Raw genomic sequence first — 14577 nt, forward strand, 5'->3', positions numbered from 1 at the left:
ATTGGCTCTGTGCGTGCGTGTGTGGGTAGGTGAGTGCACTGCCCCCTGCTGCCGGGAATCAGGGGACTGTGCATGGGGGGCGGGCAGCGCTGCCCCCTGCTGGAGGGAATTGGCTCTGTGCGTGCGTGTGTGGGTAGGTGAGTGCACTGCCCCCTGCTGCTGGGAATCGGGACCCTGTGTGTGTTTGTGTAAAATGGTTGGCAGCAAAACCCAGAGTGTCTTCACCAGCCCCAGGAAAACCCCGTCCCCGCCACCCAGGCTGCATTGTCTGTGCTCCGGTACCACCTACCAGCCCCAGTCGAGAGCAAGGGGGCACCTGAGGCAATTCCTGCCCCCAGGTGCTGTGGTCAAAGCAGGCAGGAGAGCGATGAGCAGGGCTTGCCGGGGCTCAGAGGTCACACAGCCCAGGTCTCCTGGGTCCCAGCCCAGTGCCTGGCCCGCTGGGCCATGCTGCCTATTACCCTCCCCCTGCCAGCTCCCCAGTCACCCACAGAGTCCTCCAGGGGCGACAGGCCCAGCGTTTCTCCTGTAGACACCAAGCGCCCCCATCCCTTGGGAGGGTCGGACGGGGCTCCTAGAGCTGGTCCTCCTCCCCGCCCCCATGCTGCATTATTCCCAGGTCCTGGAGGGAACCGCAGGCAGCAGGAGGCACTGCACAGCAAAGGGAAGTCCGCCGCGGTTTCAGGTTAATTATTTTCCCCATCAAAAACAGCCCCCCCCCCCGAAAGCAAGAGAGAGGGAAAGCCCAGTCCTGAGGCTCCACTCCCAGCCCCAGGCTCTGGCGTCAGTCAAACTGGGCGAGCGGCTTTCACCTGCGTTCTGCCGGCTCAGGCTAGATTCTCGGACGTTCCCCTCTGGCCCCGAATTCTGCGTCGCTCAGACGTCAGCCCCCTGCCCCTGCCCGCAGCACAGGGCACCTGGGGAGAGGAGGGGTGACCCCCCCACAAAAGGCCTCGGCCTGCTCCTAGGAGGGCTGCTGGAGAAGCCTTGGGGGGCGAGAAGCGTGGTCAGTGGGGGTGGGGGCAGGACCTGGCCCTGGAGAGCAATAGCAGGCAGGGAGAGTGTCCCTGGGACGGGCCCCACTCTCGTCAGGCCTCCTGGGGGCTAAGCGGGACCCCGGCTCTGCAGGTGTGGGGCTGCCTGGGGCATGGCTGGCACCGGGGCGGGCACAGCGTGGCTACCAGAAGCTGGAGAGGTGCTGGCGTGATGCATCCCTCTCAGCAGGCAAGGACTGGTGGGGTGAGAGCCCCTGCAGCCCTAACGGTCGCAGCAGCCCCAAGAGGAGCCCGTGGGAGCGCCCCCCACCCATAGGGCACAGAGATCCAGCTCCAAGGGGCTGAGCTCGGAGTCCAATCCAGCTGGACTGGCACAGCTGGGGCAGGCAGGGGGGCCCCGTGCGGTGACACAAGCCAGCACAGGCTGGGAACCAGAGGGAACCGCTGGGTCTGGCTACGTCCAGCAGCCTCGCTGAAGAAGCCCCTTGCGCATTCAGAGCAGCCGCAGTGTCTCTTCTCTCCTGCAGGGGATGCAGCTTTGGGGTTCCAGGCTCTTGGTGGAGCCTCCTGCCTGGCTCCGTGCGGCCCCCCAATCACCCCCAAACCCTGCCTGGCTCTCCTCCGCAGTGACTCTCAGCTGTGATCTGGGGGGGGGTGCTCACAGGTTGGGGTGCTCCGTGCTTTCCGTTTGGCTGCATGGGGGGAGATGAGTGTGCAGGCCTCAGCCTCTTTCCGGGGGGGGAGGACAGGATCTGAGCTTTGCAGATCTCCCCCAAAGGATGCAGGGAGCCAGGAGAGTCCCCCCTCCACCATCCCCCATTCCCAGCAGCTCCTGGATCATTGCAAGGGCTGGTGTTTACTGGAAACAGGGCTTGTGTACAGCAAACACCGCGGGCGGGCCCGGTTTCCACCTGGGGCTTGTGATCCCTGCTGGGCCCAGGCCTGGAAAGGGGGGACCAGGGATAGGGGGGCTTAGAGGTGGGACTGCGGGGGAGGAGAGATGTCCCCACCCATGTTTGGAGTGGGCAAAGCCAAGGCTGGGGGGGATGGGATGGCCCCCACCCCAGGTGGGGGTCTGGCAAAGGAGAGCTGTGGGGAGGGAGCTCTGGAAGGTGAGACAGAGGTAGGGCAGGGGAGCCAGAGCGGAGGGGGAGGGGATGGGGGGCAGAACTGGGAACTGGGGAGCCCCCCCCACTGGGCCTAGGAATGGGCTGGGTGGCAGGGGTGGGGGGTTGGCTATAGGGAATGAAGAGCAGCGAGATGCATGGGTGACCCCCTCCTGGTCACTACCTCAGGGGGGCGCCAAGGGGACCTGACAGGGTTCCCCCCATGCCAACCCCCGGACTCCGGGGTTCAATCCTGCCACTGAGCCAGGATCCCTGGGCTGGTTCTTCACCCTCAGTCCTGATTCTGCAGCCATCTGGTGCCAGCCTGGTGTAAAGGAGCCAGGGTACCAAGGGGTTAATGCCCCCAGACCTCTCAGGCAGGGGGAGCATCTCCCCCCAGCAGACGGATCCTTAGGGGGCTGAGGAGGCTCCTTGTGTGCTGCAGCCAGGCTGCAGAGACACCCCCCACCCACCAGCCCCCGCATGGGCTGAGAGCTGGGACCCCAGGGTGTCTCTGAGCCACCGGGCCCTGACACCCCACAAAGGACCAGTCGCTTGCTTGGTCCATGGAAATCCACGTCGGTCAATGCGCTATTCAGTGCCCCACAGGCCACCGTCCTGCCCCATCTCGGCCCTCCACAGTCACTTCCAGTGGGATCCACCTGCCCCAAGCCCTGATCATGGGCCCGGCCGGCACAGGACGGGCCACAGCCCGGGGGTAGGAGGGGTAGCTCAGTGGTTTGAGCATTGGCCTGTTAAACCCAGGCTTGTGAGTTCAATCCTTGAGGAGGCGATTTGGGGATTGGTCCTGCTTTGAGCAGGGGGTTGGACTAGATGATCTCTTGAGGTCCCTTCCAACCCTAATAATCTATGATTCTATGATCGGGGACCAGCCCCGCCTTCAGGGGGAGCTTGGCGCTGGGTCTGAACAGCTCTGCTCCAGCTCAGCTGCGGGGTCTGAGCCCTCCAGCAGGGCTGCTGGGACCCTGCCCCTGGGAAATCTGGGGGGAGGACTGGGTTGTACTGAGCCCCTCTCCCCCTTCAGCTGTAGCTCACGTCAGGGGTCTCAGAGGGATGAGCTGCAGCTCTTGTCCTTGGGGAACAGGGGAGCTGGTTCCTCCCTGCAGCAGCAGCCGCCTTTGCTCACTGCAATGGAAGGTGCTTCCCCCTCCAGTCCCGCAGCCGCTCTGCAGGGATCAGTATGGGGCCCTCTAGCCAGGTATCCCTCCCCCCAGCTTCCCGGGCCCCTGGAGCAGACCAACGGCTTGAAGTCCCTCAAAAGTCCCTCTGACCCCTGGACCCCCCCCCCCCCCCGGGTAGCACCTCCTGAAGTGCTCCCCCATCCCTGCACTAGTGAGCTCCGTCTGTTTTGACACCAAACACACACGTCTTTCCAGGTTTCTGGGACAGCGTGTTACGGCCTGGGCTGTGTGCTGTGTAAACACAGGCAGGGGGAGCGGACTCCGTGCACCCCGCCAGCCAGCAGCACGCCCCCGTGTTTGTGCGTAAACACCACACGGGCAGGGAGCTGCTCTGCTGCCAGCCCAGGCCCAATGGGATGGAACCGATCACCGGGGTGAAATCAGACGGACGGAGGGAGGGGAGGTTCATCAGTGCCCTGCTGCCCATTAGTTGGTGCCCAAAAGCCCTGGCCCGGGGGGGCATCCCCCACAGGAACAGATCTGGCTCCCCTGGCTCTGAGCTCCCCCCATGTAGGAGGCAGAGTGCGCCCCCACCCCAGCTCTATCCGTGGGGCTGGCGCAGCTCATGGGCGTCATTGCAGCAGACGGACGGGGCAGCACCCGTGGCTGAAACGGCCTCCAGCAGCACCGGGTTGGGGGATGCAGAGCCTCCGTCCTGGCTCGGGGCTCTGCACAGACTCAGGGGTGAACTCAGGCCACAGGCTCCCCGGCCTCACGCCCGGAGCCCTGCCCTTTCACCAGGCCAGGCACAATTTAGGCCAACACAGGAAGGAGCAGCCGCCGCCTATTTTCCTAGTGTTCCCCCACCCCCTGCACTGTCCCCTGCTTCCCACCCGCCCCCTAGGCCACAGGCTCCCCTGACCCAGCCCCACTGCTGCCCCAACCCCTGGGCCAGGGACACCTCCCAGCCCCCGCTACAGTAAACAGGGAAGACAAGAATTTCCCCAGCTCGGCAAAACAAAGGGCCCTTGGCTCTGGGCTCTGCCTGTTTCCACAACAAACCCCAGCAAAGTGTTTGCTGTAAACCAGCCACTCTTCCCTGCCCCACTCCCGGGGGCAGTCCTGGGCTCACCCACCCCCTCGGCTCAGCCCTGGAGCCCTTTCCTGGAAGCCCGGGAAAGCGCCATGCAGCTGGGAAGAGACCCAGGCCCACACAGGCCACACAGCTGCTGGCGCAGCTCCACCCGCTCAGGGTGGGAAGACGTGTGGTCCTTGACCCACCCAGGTGATGGGAGGGCAGAGCTGGGAACGGGGGAGACCCTGAGCCAGCCGCGTGCACGCCAGGTGGGCATTGCTGGGACAGACCGTGTGCCCAGGCGGAAAGGCCCATTGTGATCTAGTCTGACCCCTGGAGAGCCCCCTGCTTCCCAGGATAGAGGCCTGCAGTCTTCCTTCCCGACGTACATGGGTACACGTAGCCGCATTAAACCAGGCTGGCAGCAGCCGCAGAGCCCAGCTTTCCAAGCACTCGGCGCCAGAGCGGAGCCAATCAAGGAGTTTTGGGTTCGGTGCCGGGGTTCCTGCTCAAACCGGGGGCTGTGCAGACAGATTGGCCACTGCCGCCTCTGGGCCCTGCCCGCGTCTGGCCTGGCTTCGCTGCTCCTCACCGTTTGCCTCCCCGCTAAAGCCACGTCTCCCTCCGTTTCAACCGCAGGCCAATTTAGGTACCGTTTGTTGCTGACTCTGCAGCGTGCTCCCACCTCGGAGATGCCCCATGGGAAAAACAGGCATGTGACATGGCAGAGACAATGCAGGAAACTGGCCGTCACCGCCTCGTCACGCGTGTCACATTCCCTGTCCCAGCTTTCCCAGGCCCGAGTGCACAACATGACATGCCGCAAGCTGCAGCGTCCAGGAGGCGAAAGGCCTGGGGGACGATGGCATGTCTGGGGTTTTCCTGCACCAGTGCAGACAGGGCACGGTAAATCCCCCGGCAAGAGAGACCCGGGCCAGCTCACGGCTTAGCTGTGCCATCACCTGTCTCCTGCGCCTCCAAAGCATGGGGAGGGGGTTACTCAGGCAGTGCCTGCTGTAAGGTGAAACTCTTCTGGCTCAGCCCCCCGGGGACGGCGGGACGTGGCTACGGTTTTCTGAGCTTTGTGCCACGTCCCACCAGGTCCTTGCTGCCTCCTACCGCAGCTCTTGGTTAAGCGCGAGGGGCAGGAACCCATCTCTGGCGCGTGGCTCCAGCACGAGGCGCTTTGCCCACTCGTGTCCCAGCCATGACCGCCCACCTCCTGTAACACGGACGACGGCAGCCGCCGAAACGGCTCCAGCTCCCGTCCTTCCCCTCCCTCCCCGCAGGGTGTGTCCAGCTGCTCAGAGCCAGCTGGACGCTGGCCAATCCTTCAGCACGTCTCCCTGCACACACCCACCTGGGGAGCCTGGGAGCATAAAGGCAGGTGCCAGGAGCTGCCTCTCCGGACAATAGCCACCTGACAGCGCCCCTCGCTCAGAGCTGGGGACTTTTCTATCCAGCCTCACGCCCTCACCATGCTGTTCTGGCACAGCCAGCCCGAGCACTACTGGCCGGGGCCAGGGGAGATGTACCCCTGCTCCGGCGGCAATCTGCTCAGGTAAGTGGCTTTTTCGCATTCCCCAAATTGCCCCCCCACCCTCGCTGCCCCTGTGCCTCAGTTTCCCCCTTCTGTAAAACAGGAATATCAATTTTTGCTTGGGCTTGGAGATCCTGCCCTGTGCTAGCTGAAGGGGTACGTGTGCGTGAAATGGACACACGTGAGAGGCGGCAGGGGCTCTCCTGCAAACTGCAGAAATGCAAGCGAGCGAGGAGAGGGGATTGTCCCATTTCAGTGCCCTCTGTATGTGGGTGTTCGGAAAAGACCCAGGCACTTCTCTTCGTGTGTCTGACAAAGCAGTTCACAGGCTCCAAGCTCTGGACGGGAGAAAGGCCTTTGGTTTTGGTCTGTCCCCCACCCTCTGTCAAAAATGAGGATTTTTTTTTTTAAACCCCCAAGCATGAAGGACCTTTCTGGCTGGCTCGTGCTGACGATGGATTGCCAAGGGCTGCCCAAGCTGTGTCACCTGTGATCAACACGCACCATGGGGAGACACGGCTGGTCTGACTGAATCCCCCCACACCAGCAGGCCCTTGGCAGGGACTGAACGCGGGGCCCCTGGAGCTCACAGCACACGCTTCTGCTGCTGGAGCTAAAAGGCCCGGCTGACAGCACCACCCCCAATAAACCTCTACACTGCGTTCAGCCAGGAGCTGGCAGACAAGAGCCCCCCGGGGTTAATGCTGGCGCCTTCCCAACGCTCGCAACCAGCCCTGGGAGGCAGGGACTAGAGCCGGAACAGCCGCCACCGGGCTCCAGCCACCTCCCCAGAGTCAGGGCAGGATCCTTCACGCTTGTGTTTCCTCCTGTGCTGTCCGGTCTAGGTGTCCCCAGGGCCAACGGGCTTCCACCCCCAAGGGACGATTCCAGGGTCCAGGGCATTTTCTTGCCACTCGGCAGAAATATTCCCTCCCCTTCCTCCTACCCCGAAATAATCCCTGGGGGCCCACCCCCCTTCAGGGCTGAGCACTAGCAGATGGGTCAGGATAATGCTTCTGAGGGGAAACTGAGGCTCGGGAGTGATGTGCCCAGGTCCCAGTGGTAGGAGCTGGGATGAGACTGGCTCCCAGGCCTGTGCTCAGGACACTAGGGGCTGGGGGGGGAAGGGTGAGAGGAGAATTATACTCCCCTCCCCCCTTCCAACATGCTGGGAAGGCTGCGGGGAGGGGGCGCACACAGGGGAAGCCGCCCCCACCGCCGTGTGCTCTGCTCTGCCGCAGGGAGTCCCTGGCGCTGCCCTTCCTGAAGCAGGAGGAGCAGAACAACATCTCTACGTCGGCCGAGCTGCACTGCCCGGCCTTCCAGTACGTGCTCTGCACCCCCACCTCGCCCGCCATCAAACAGCACGAGGAGACCCTCACCTACCTCAACCAAGGTGAGCCGGGTGGGCCGTGCCCTGGGCGGGGGGGGGGCCTGCACATGCTCCCGCTGTGATCGCATCAGCTCCCCCCAGCCAAGCCGGAGAGGGTAAGCCCAGAGGCCAGCAGTGGTCCGGCTGCCCACAGCGGGGGGCAGAGAACTCCTGGGGAGCCTCTGCCCAGGTCTCACACCCAGGGCCCTGCCTCTTTCCAGGCCAGTCCTACGAGATCCGGATGCTGTGCAACCCCAAGCTGGGCGACTTCTCCGAGTGCCGGAAGCTGCTGAAGGTGAGGGGGGGCAGAGAACGGGGCCTGCGCTGTTAGTGCCCAGGCTACCCCTGCTGCGTGACGTGACCTCTCCCTCCCCGGCTGGCCTGGCTCCATCGCCCGCCTGCTCCTGGCCACGGAGCCCGGCCGAGTCACGGCCTGTGACAGCGCCTGACGCCCCTCTCTCCCGCAGAGCGTGGCCAGGGTGGTGTTTCACGACCGGCGCCTGCAGTACACGGAGCACCAGCAGCTGGAGGGATGGAGGTGGAACCGCCCCGGCGACCGCATCCTGGACATCGGTGAGTCTGGCGGCCCCCGGGAGCAGCCTGGCTGTGCCCAAGGGAGAGGGAATGGGGGGGGTACCTGGTCCACACCCCTAATATCTATCTCACACACTGAGCCCGGTGCCCCTCGCTCCTGGCATCTGCAGCCCAGCCAGCTCGTAGCTAGAATCCCATCCATGTGGGCAAGGAAGCCCCCGAGAGCAACGCGGCCTCTGATGTGGGCGAAGCGGGAGGGCAGGGGTCCCTGGGTCAGAGCCGAGAGGAACCAGAACCAGACTCTGCACAGAGGGGACTCTGGGGGCAGGAGGAATCCGAGCTGGGCCTCTGTGCGAAGCCAGGCTGGGCATGATCCTATTCCTGTGCCCTCCCACCTCCATCGTGCCACTTACTGGTCCTGGCACCCCAGAAATGCCATCCCAGCCCTGGCAATCAGCTGAGAGTTCTGGGGGAACCCCTTGCCGGGGCTGGGCCAGCTCCACCAGCCCATGCGGAGGCGGTGGGGGAAGGAAGCAGCGGATGAGAACAGAGGGCTGGGAACCAGGCTAAAGGAACTGGGGGCACTGAGGAGCTGTGATTCAATTCAGCGCAGCCTACGCGGGCGCAGCTCCTGCAGACACCGGGAGCTGGGCCACCTGTGGAGATTTGAGCCCATAAAGTGCTTACAGCACAGGACTGCGAGCCTGGACTCCAGGATCCTATTCTCACCTTTGGGAGGAAGCCTGGTCTAGTGGTCAGAGCAGGCCTTGGGACTGCTGGGTCCTAGCCCCCGCTTGAGGACCTTGGGCTGGTCATTCTCTCGGCCTCACTTTCCCTAGCAGGAGAACAGCTCCCTACCCCCGGGGCTGGGAAGCTGAATTTGCTATGGCATGGGAGGGCTTTGCAATCCGGTTTCATGGGAGGGGTGAGAGCTCCGAGAACGTAGCCAGCAGGTGGCTGGGCAAAGGCTCACGGGCACTGGATCCTTCGGCCCCTTCTATTCCACGCGGGTTCCTCCATCCTGTCCATCCCTGTGGTGTCTGGGCACCTGCTGCCCCACCTACGCGTCTCCCTGGCTCCGCTCCTGCCTGATTCCTCTGTGCCCTGCTTGCAGACATCCCCCTGTCTGTCGGGGTGCTGGAGCCGCATATCCACCCCACCCTGCTGAACACGGTGGAGTTCCTCTGGGACCCTACCAAGAGGACGTCCGTCTTCATGCAGGTCAGAGCACGGGCGGAGCATGGGGAGGGTGGAAAGGCAGAGCGCGGATGGGCGGGGGGGGAGAGCCAGGGGGCCACTCTCACCCCTCCCCTCCCGGCAGGTTCACTGCATCAGCACCGAGTTCACGCTGCGCAAGAACGGGGGTGAGAAGGGCGTCCCCTTCCGCATCCAGATCGACACCTACAAGGCCAACGAGAAGGGCGAGCATGTGGATCACCTGCATTCGGCCAGCTGCCTCGTCAAAGTGTTCAAGGTGCCAGCACCGCCCTGCCCCAGGCCTGGACTGGGCACCCTCTCTGGCTTCCCCTAATGTCCCCTGCTGCCTGGGCCTGAGGGAGGCCGGGCGGAAGCAGCATTAAAACAGACGGTCAACAGTCCTCCAGGGCAGGGGTCTGGCACCCTGGGATCAAGCCGGGGGCATGGAACCCAGGAGTCCAACGTGCCATCCTCCGATCCAGCCACTAGATGGCCCAGCCCTCCCCTGGGTCCACGGCCTCGCAGTCCTGAAGAGAACCCAGGAGTCCTGCCCTGCTGTAGCCACTAAATGCTGCTCCCTCCTTTCTGTCACTGGCGTGCAGGGTGCTGCTCCGGCTCTGCCCCCACCGGTAGTAGCTTCCCACAGCCAGGCCTGAGCTTCCACAGGATGGGGAGCAGTGCAGGCCTCAGCTCTCCCACGCTCCCCCCGACTTTTGTCTTCGGGGTCAACTCTGTCCCCCCACCTCAGCTTGGCAGGCTGGTGCAAGCAACACACAAGTTGTCTGTCAGGAGGCCCAGCAGAGTTGCTGTGTGTGTGGGGGGGGTGCTCCAAGGGCTAGATTCGAAGACACCAGAGGGGTGCGAGCGCCCCTGTTCAGAGATTTATATATTGCCATCACCACCGCACGGGAGGCAGTGTGGTACAGTGGCTAAGACCCCAGAGTGGGACTCAGCCCGCTGGGGTTCTATTCCGAGCTCTGACCCAGACCTGCTGGGTGACTGCCCCGCTCTGCCTCAGTTTCCCCATCACCAAAATGCAGATAGCAGTACTAAGATCCTTTGCGAAGATCGATGGCTGCAGAGAGGTAGAGGGTGCTGGGGACTTTCAGAGGACCCTATCCTGCTGGCCCAGCCTGGGGGAGGGTCTGCACTTCCGGGGGCCAGTTGGAATCAGGGGAATTTGTTTTTTCAGCCCAAGGGAGCAGACAGGAAACAAAAAACTGACCGGGAGAAAATCGAGAAACAGTCACCGCAGGAGCGAGAAAAATACCAGCCTTCCTATGAGAGCACAGTGCTGGCAGAGGTAGGTTTGGGGCAGGCGTGGGGCAACCCCACAGCCCCGAGGCAGCTGAGAAGGGCACCAGCCTTGTTGGCACTGAGTTTCTAGCCGTACCTTGGGTCCCCCACGGCAGCCCAGCTGTGGGGTGTGGCAGTGCAGCGTTCCTGGGTAGGGGAGATCTGGGCGGGCCTTGACCTTTAAAGGGGCAGGATCGGTGCCATGCTCTGAACGGGGCAGGAAGATAACCAGAGGTGTGTCCCCTAAGTATAGGGCACTTGGAGCTAGGGTTAGGGTTCCTATGGGTAGGGCACTTGGAGCTAGGGTTAGGGTTCCTATGGGTAGGGCTTCCCGCCCTAGGGTTAGGGTTCCTGTGGGTAGGGCACTTGGAGCTAGGGTTAGGGTTCCTATGGGTAGGGCACATGGAGCTAGGGTTAGGGTTCCTATGGGTAGGGCACTTGGAGCTAGGGTTAGGGTTCCTATGGGTAGGTCAATTGGAGCTAGGGTTAGGGTTCCTAAGAGTAAGGCACTTGGAGTTGGGGTTAGGGTTCCTATGGGTAGGACTCTTGGAGCTAGGGGTTGGGTTCCTATGGATAGGACACTTGGAGCTAAGCTTAGGGTTCCTAGGGGTACAGCACTCTGAACTAGGGTTAGGGTTCCTATGGGTAGGGCACTTCGAGCCTGGGTTAGGTTCCTGTGGGTAGGGCACTTGGAGCTAGGGTTAGGGTTCCTATGGGTAGGGCACTTGGAGCTAGGGTTAGGGTTCCTATGGGTAGGGCTTCCCGCCCTAGGGTTAGGGTTCCTATGGGTAGGGCACTTGGAGCTAGGGTTAGGGTTCCTATGGGTAGGGCACTTGGAGCTAGGGTTAGGGTTCCTATGGGTAGGGCACTTGGAGCTAGGGTTAGGGTTCCTACGGGTAGGGCTTCCCGCCCTAGGGTTAGGGTTCCTGTGGGTAGGGCACTTGGAGCTAGGGTTAGGTTCCTATGGGTAGGGCACTTGGAGCTAGGGTTAGGTTCCTTTGGGTAGGGCACTTGGAGCTAGGGTTAGGGTTCCTATGGGTAGGGCACTTGGAGCTAGGGTTAGGGTTCCTATGGGTAGGGCACTTGGAGCTAGGGTTAGGGTTCCTATGGGTAGGGCACTTGGAGATAGGGTTAGGGTTCCTATGCTTGGGGTAGTTTGAGATATGGTTAGGGTTCCTATTGGTAGGGTAGTTTGAGATATGGTTAGGGTTCCTATGGGTAGGGCACATGGAGATAGGGTTAGGGTCCTATAGTTAGGGCTTGAGCTAGGTTAGTGTTCCTATGGGTAGGGCACTTGGAGCTAGGGTTAGGGTTCCTATGGGTAGGGCTTCCCACCCTAGGGTTAGGGTTCCTGTGGGTAGGGCACTTGGAGCTAGGGTTAGGGTTCCTATGGGTAGGGCACTTGGAGCTAGGGTTAGGGTTCCTATGGGTAGGGCTTCCCGCCCTAGGGTTAGGGTTCCTATGGGTAGGGCACTTGGAGCTCGGTTTAGGGTTCCTATAGGTACAGCTTCCCGCCCCCAGCTTAGGGTTCCTATGGGAAGGGCACTTGGAGCAAGGGTTAAGGTTCCTATGGGTAGGGTTCTTGGAGGAAGGGTTAAGGTTCCCATGGGTAGGGCTTCCCGCCCTAGGTGTAAGGTTCCTATGGGTAGGGCACTTGGAGCTAGGGTTAGGTTCCTATGGGTAGGGCACTTGGAGCTAGGGTTAGGATTCCTATGGTAGGGCACTTGGAGCTAGGGTTAGGGTTCCTATGGGTAGGGCACTTGGAGCTAGGGTTAGGGTTCCTATGGGTAGGGCACTTGGAGCTAGGGTTAGGGATCCTATGGGTAGGGCTTCCCGCCCTAGGGTTAGGGTTCCTATGGGTAGGGCACTTGGAGCTAGGGTTAGGGTTCCTATGGGTAGGGCACTTGGAGCTAGGGTTAGGGTTCCTATGGGTAGGGCACTTGGAGCTAGGGTTAGGGTTCCTGTGGGTAGGGCACTTGGAGATAGGGTTAGGGTTCCTATGGGTAGGGCACTTGGAGCTAGGGTTAGGTTCCTATGGGTAGGGCATTCAAGCTAGGGTTAGGGTTCCTGTGGGTAGGGCACTTGGAGCTAGGGTTAGGGTTCCTATGGGTAGGGCACTTGGAGCTAGGGTTAGGGTTCCTATGGGTAGGGCTTCCCACCCTAGGGTTAGGGTTCCTATGGGTAGGGCACTTGGAGCTAGGGTTAGGGTTCCTGTGGGTAGGGCACTTGGAGCTAGGGTTAGGGTTCCTATGGGTAGGGCTTCCCACCCTAGGGTTAGGGTTCCTATGGGTAGGGCTTCCCGCGCTAGGGTTAGGGTTCCTGTGGGTAGGGCACTTGGAGCTAGGGTTAGGGTTCCTATGGGTAGGGCACTTGGAGGTAGGGTTAGGGTTCCTATGGGTAGGGTGCCCCACCGTAGGGTTAGGGTACCTATGGGTAGGGCACTTGGAGCTAGGATTAGGGTTCCTGTGGGTAGGGCACTTGGAGCTAGGGTTAGGTTTCTTATGGGTAGGGCTTCCCGCCTAGGGTTAGGGTTCCTATTCGTATTGCACTTCAAGCTAGGGTTAAGGTTCCTATGGGTAGGGCACTTGGAGCTAGGGTTAGGTTCCTATGGGTAGGGCTTCCCGCCTAGGGTTAGGGTTCCTGTGGGTAGGGCACTTGGAGCTAGGGTTAGGGTTCCTATGAGTAGGGCACTTGGAGCTAGGGTTAGGGTTCCTATGAGTAGGGCACTTGGAGCTAGGGTTAGGTTCCTAGGTTAGGTTCCTATGGGTAGGGCTTCCCGCCTAGGTTAGGGTTCCTGTGGGTAGGGCACTTGGAGCTAGGGTTAGGGTTCCTATGGGTAGGGCACTTGGAGCTAGGGTTAGGGTTCCTATGGGTAGGGCTTCCCACCCTAGGGTTAGGGTTCCTGTGGGTAGGGCACTTGGAGCTAGGGTTAGGGTTCCTATGGGTAGGGCACTTGGAGCTAGGGTTAGGGTTCCTATGGGTAGGGCTTCCCACCCTAGGGTTAGGGTTCCTATGGGTAGGGCTTCCCGCCCTAGGGTTAGGGTTCCTGTGGGTAGGGCACTTGGAGCTAGGGTTAGGGTTCCTATGGGTAGGGCACTTGGAGCTAGGGTTAGGGTTCCTATGGGTAGGGCTTCCCGCCCTAGGGTTAGGGTTCCTGTGGGTAGGGCACTTGGAGCTAGGGTTAGGTTCCTATGGGTAGGGCTTCCCACCCTAGGGTTAGGGTTCGTATGGGTAGGGCTTCCCGCCTAGGTTAGGGTTCCGCTGGGTAGGGCACTTGGAGCTAGGGTTAGGGTTCCTATGGGTAGGGCACTTGGAGCTAGGGTTAGGGTTCCTATGGGTAGGGCTTCCCGCCCTAGGGTTAGGGTTCCTGTGGGTAGGGCACTTGGAGCTAGGGTTAGGGTTCCTATGGGTAGGGCACTTGGAGCTAGGGTTAGGGTTCCTATGGGTAGGGCACTTGGAGCTAGGGTTAGGGTTCCTATGGGTAGGGCACTTGGAGCTAGGGTTACGGTTCCTATGGGTAGGGCTTCCCGCCCTAGGTTAGGGTTCCTGTGGGTAGGGCACTTGGAGCTAGGGTTAGGGTTCCTATGGGTAGGGCACTTGGAGCTAGGGTTAGGTTCCTATGGGTAGGGCTTTCCACGCTAGGGTTAGGGTTCCTGTGGGTAGGGCACTTGGAGCTAGGATTAGGGTTCCTATTGGTAGGGCTTCCTGCCCTAGGGTTTGGGTTCCTAAGGTAGGGCACTTGGAGCTAGGGTTAGGGTTCCTATGGGTAGGGTATTTGGAGCAAGTTTAGGGTTCCTATAGGTAGGGCTTCTCGCCCTAGGGTTCGGGTTCCTAGGGGTAGGGTATTTGGAGCTAGTGTTAGGGTTCCTATGCATAGGGCACTTGGAGTTAGGGTTAAGGTTCCTATGGGTAGGGCTTCCCGCCCTAGGGTTAGGGTTCCTGTGGGTAGGGCACTTGGAGCTAGGGTTAGGGTTCCTATGGGTAGGGCACTTGGAGCTAGGGTTAGGGTTCCTATGGGTAGGGCACTTGGAGCTAGGGTTAGGGTTTCTATGGGTAGGGCTTCCCACCCTAGGGTTAGGGTTCCTATGGGTAGGGCACTTGGAGCTAGGGTTAGGGTTCCTATGGGTAGGGCTTCCCACCCTAGGGTTAGGGTTCCTATGGGTAGGGCACTTGGAGCTAGGGTTAGGGTTCCTATGGGTAGGGCTTCCCGCCCTAGGGTTAGGGTTCCTGTGGGTAGGGCACTTGGAGCTAGGGTTAGGGTTCCTATGGGTAGGGCACTTGGAGCTAGGGTTAGGGTTCCTATGGGTAGGGCACTTGGAG

At 61.4% G+C, this 14577-nt stretch overlaps 1 protein-coding gene across 1 annotated transcript in view; it reads left to right on the forward strand.

The window, feature by feature from the left end:
- Positions 1 to 5744: 5744 nt before the first annotated feature.
- Positions 5745 to 14577, forward strand: part of LOC120392101 (transcription factor CP2-like protein 1) — a 31892-nt gene continuing 23059 nt past the window's right edge. Inside the window, exons 1-7 of the mRNA XM_039516518.1 lie at positions 5745 to 5879; positions 7100 to 7254; positions 7452 to 7525; positions 7698 to 7803; positions 8879 to 8985; positions 9086 to 9238; positions 10154 to 10264. Of these exons, the coding sequence (XP_039372452.1) occupies positions 5797 to 5879; positions 7100 to 7254; positions 7452 to 7525; positions 7698 to 7803; positions 8879 to 8985; positions 9086 to 9238; positions 10154 to 10264 (789 nt within the window). The 5' untranslated portion in view covers positions 5745 to 5796. The remainder of the gene's footprint in view (positions 5880 to 7099; positions 7255 to 7451; positions 7526 to 7697; positions 7804 to 8878; positions 8986 to 9085; positions 9239 to 10153; positions 10265 to 14577) is intronic.

Source organism: Mauremys reevesii, linkage group 27 (genome assembly GCF_016161935.1).
Source record: "Mauremys reevesii isolate NIE-2019 linkage group 27, ASM1616193v1, whole genome shotgun sequence".
In the NCBI taxonomy this organism is placed as follows: domain Eukaryota; kingdom Metazoa; phylum Chordata; order Testudines; family Geoemydidae; genus Mauremys; species Mauremys reevesii.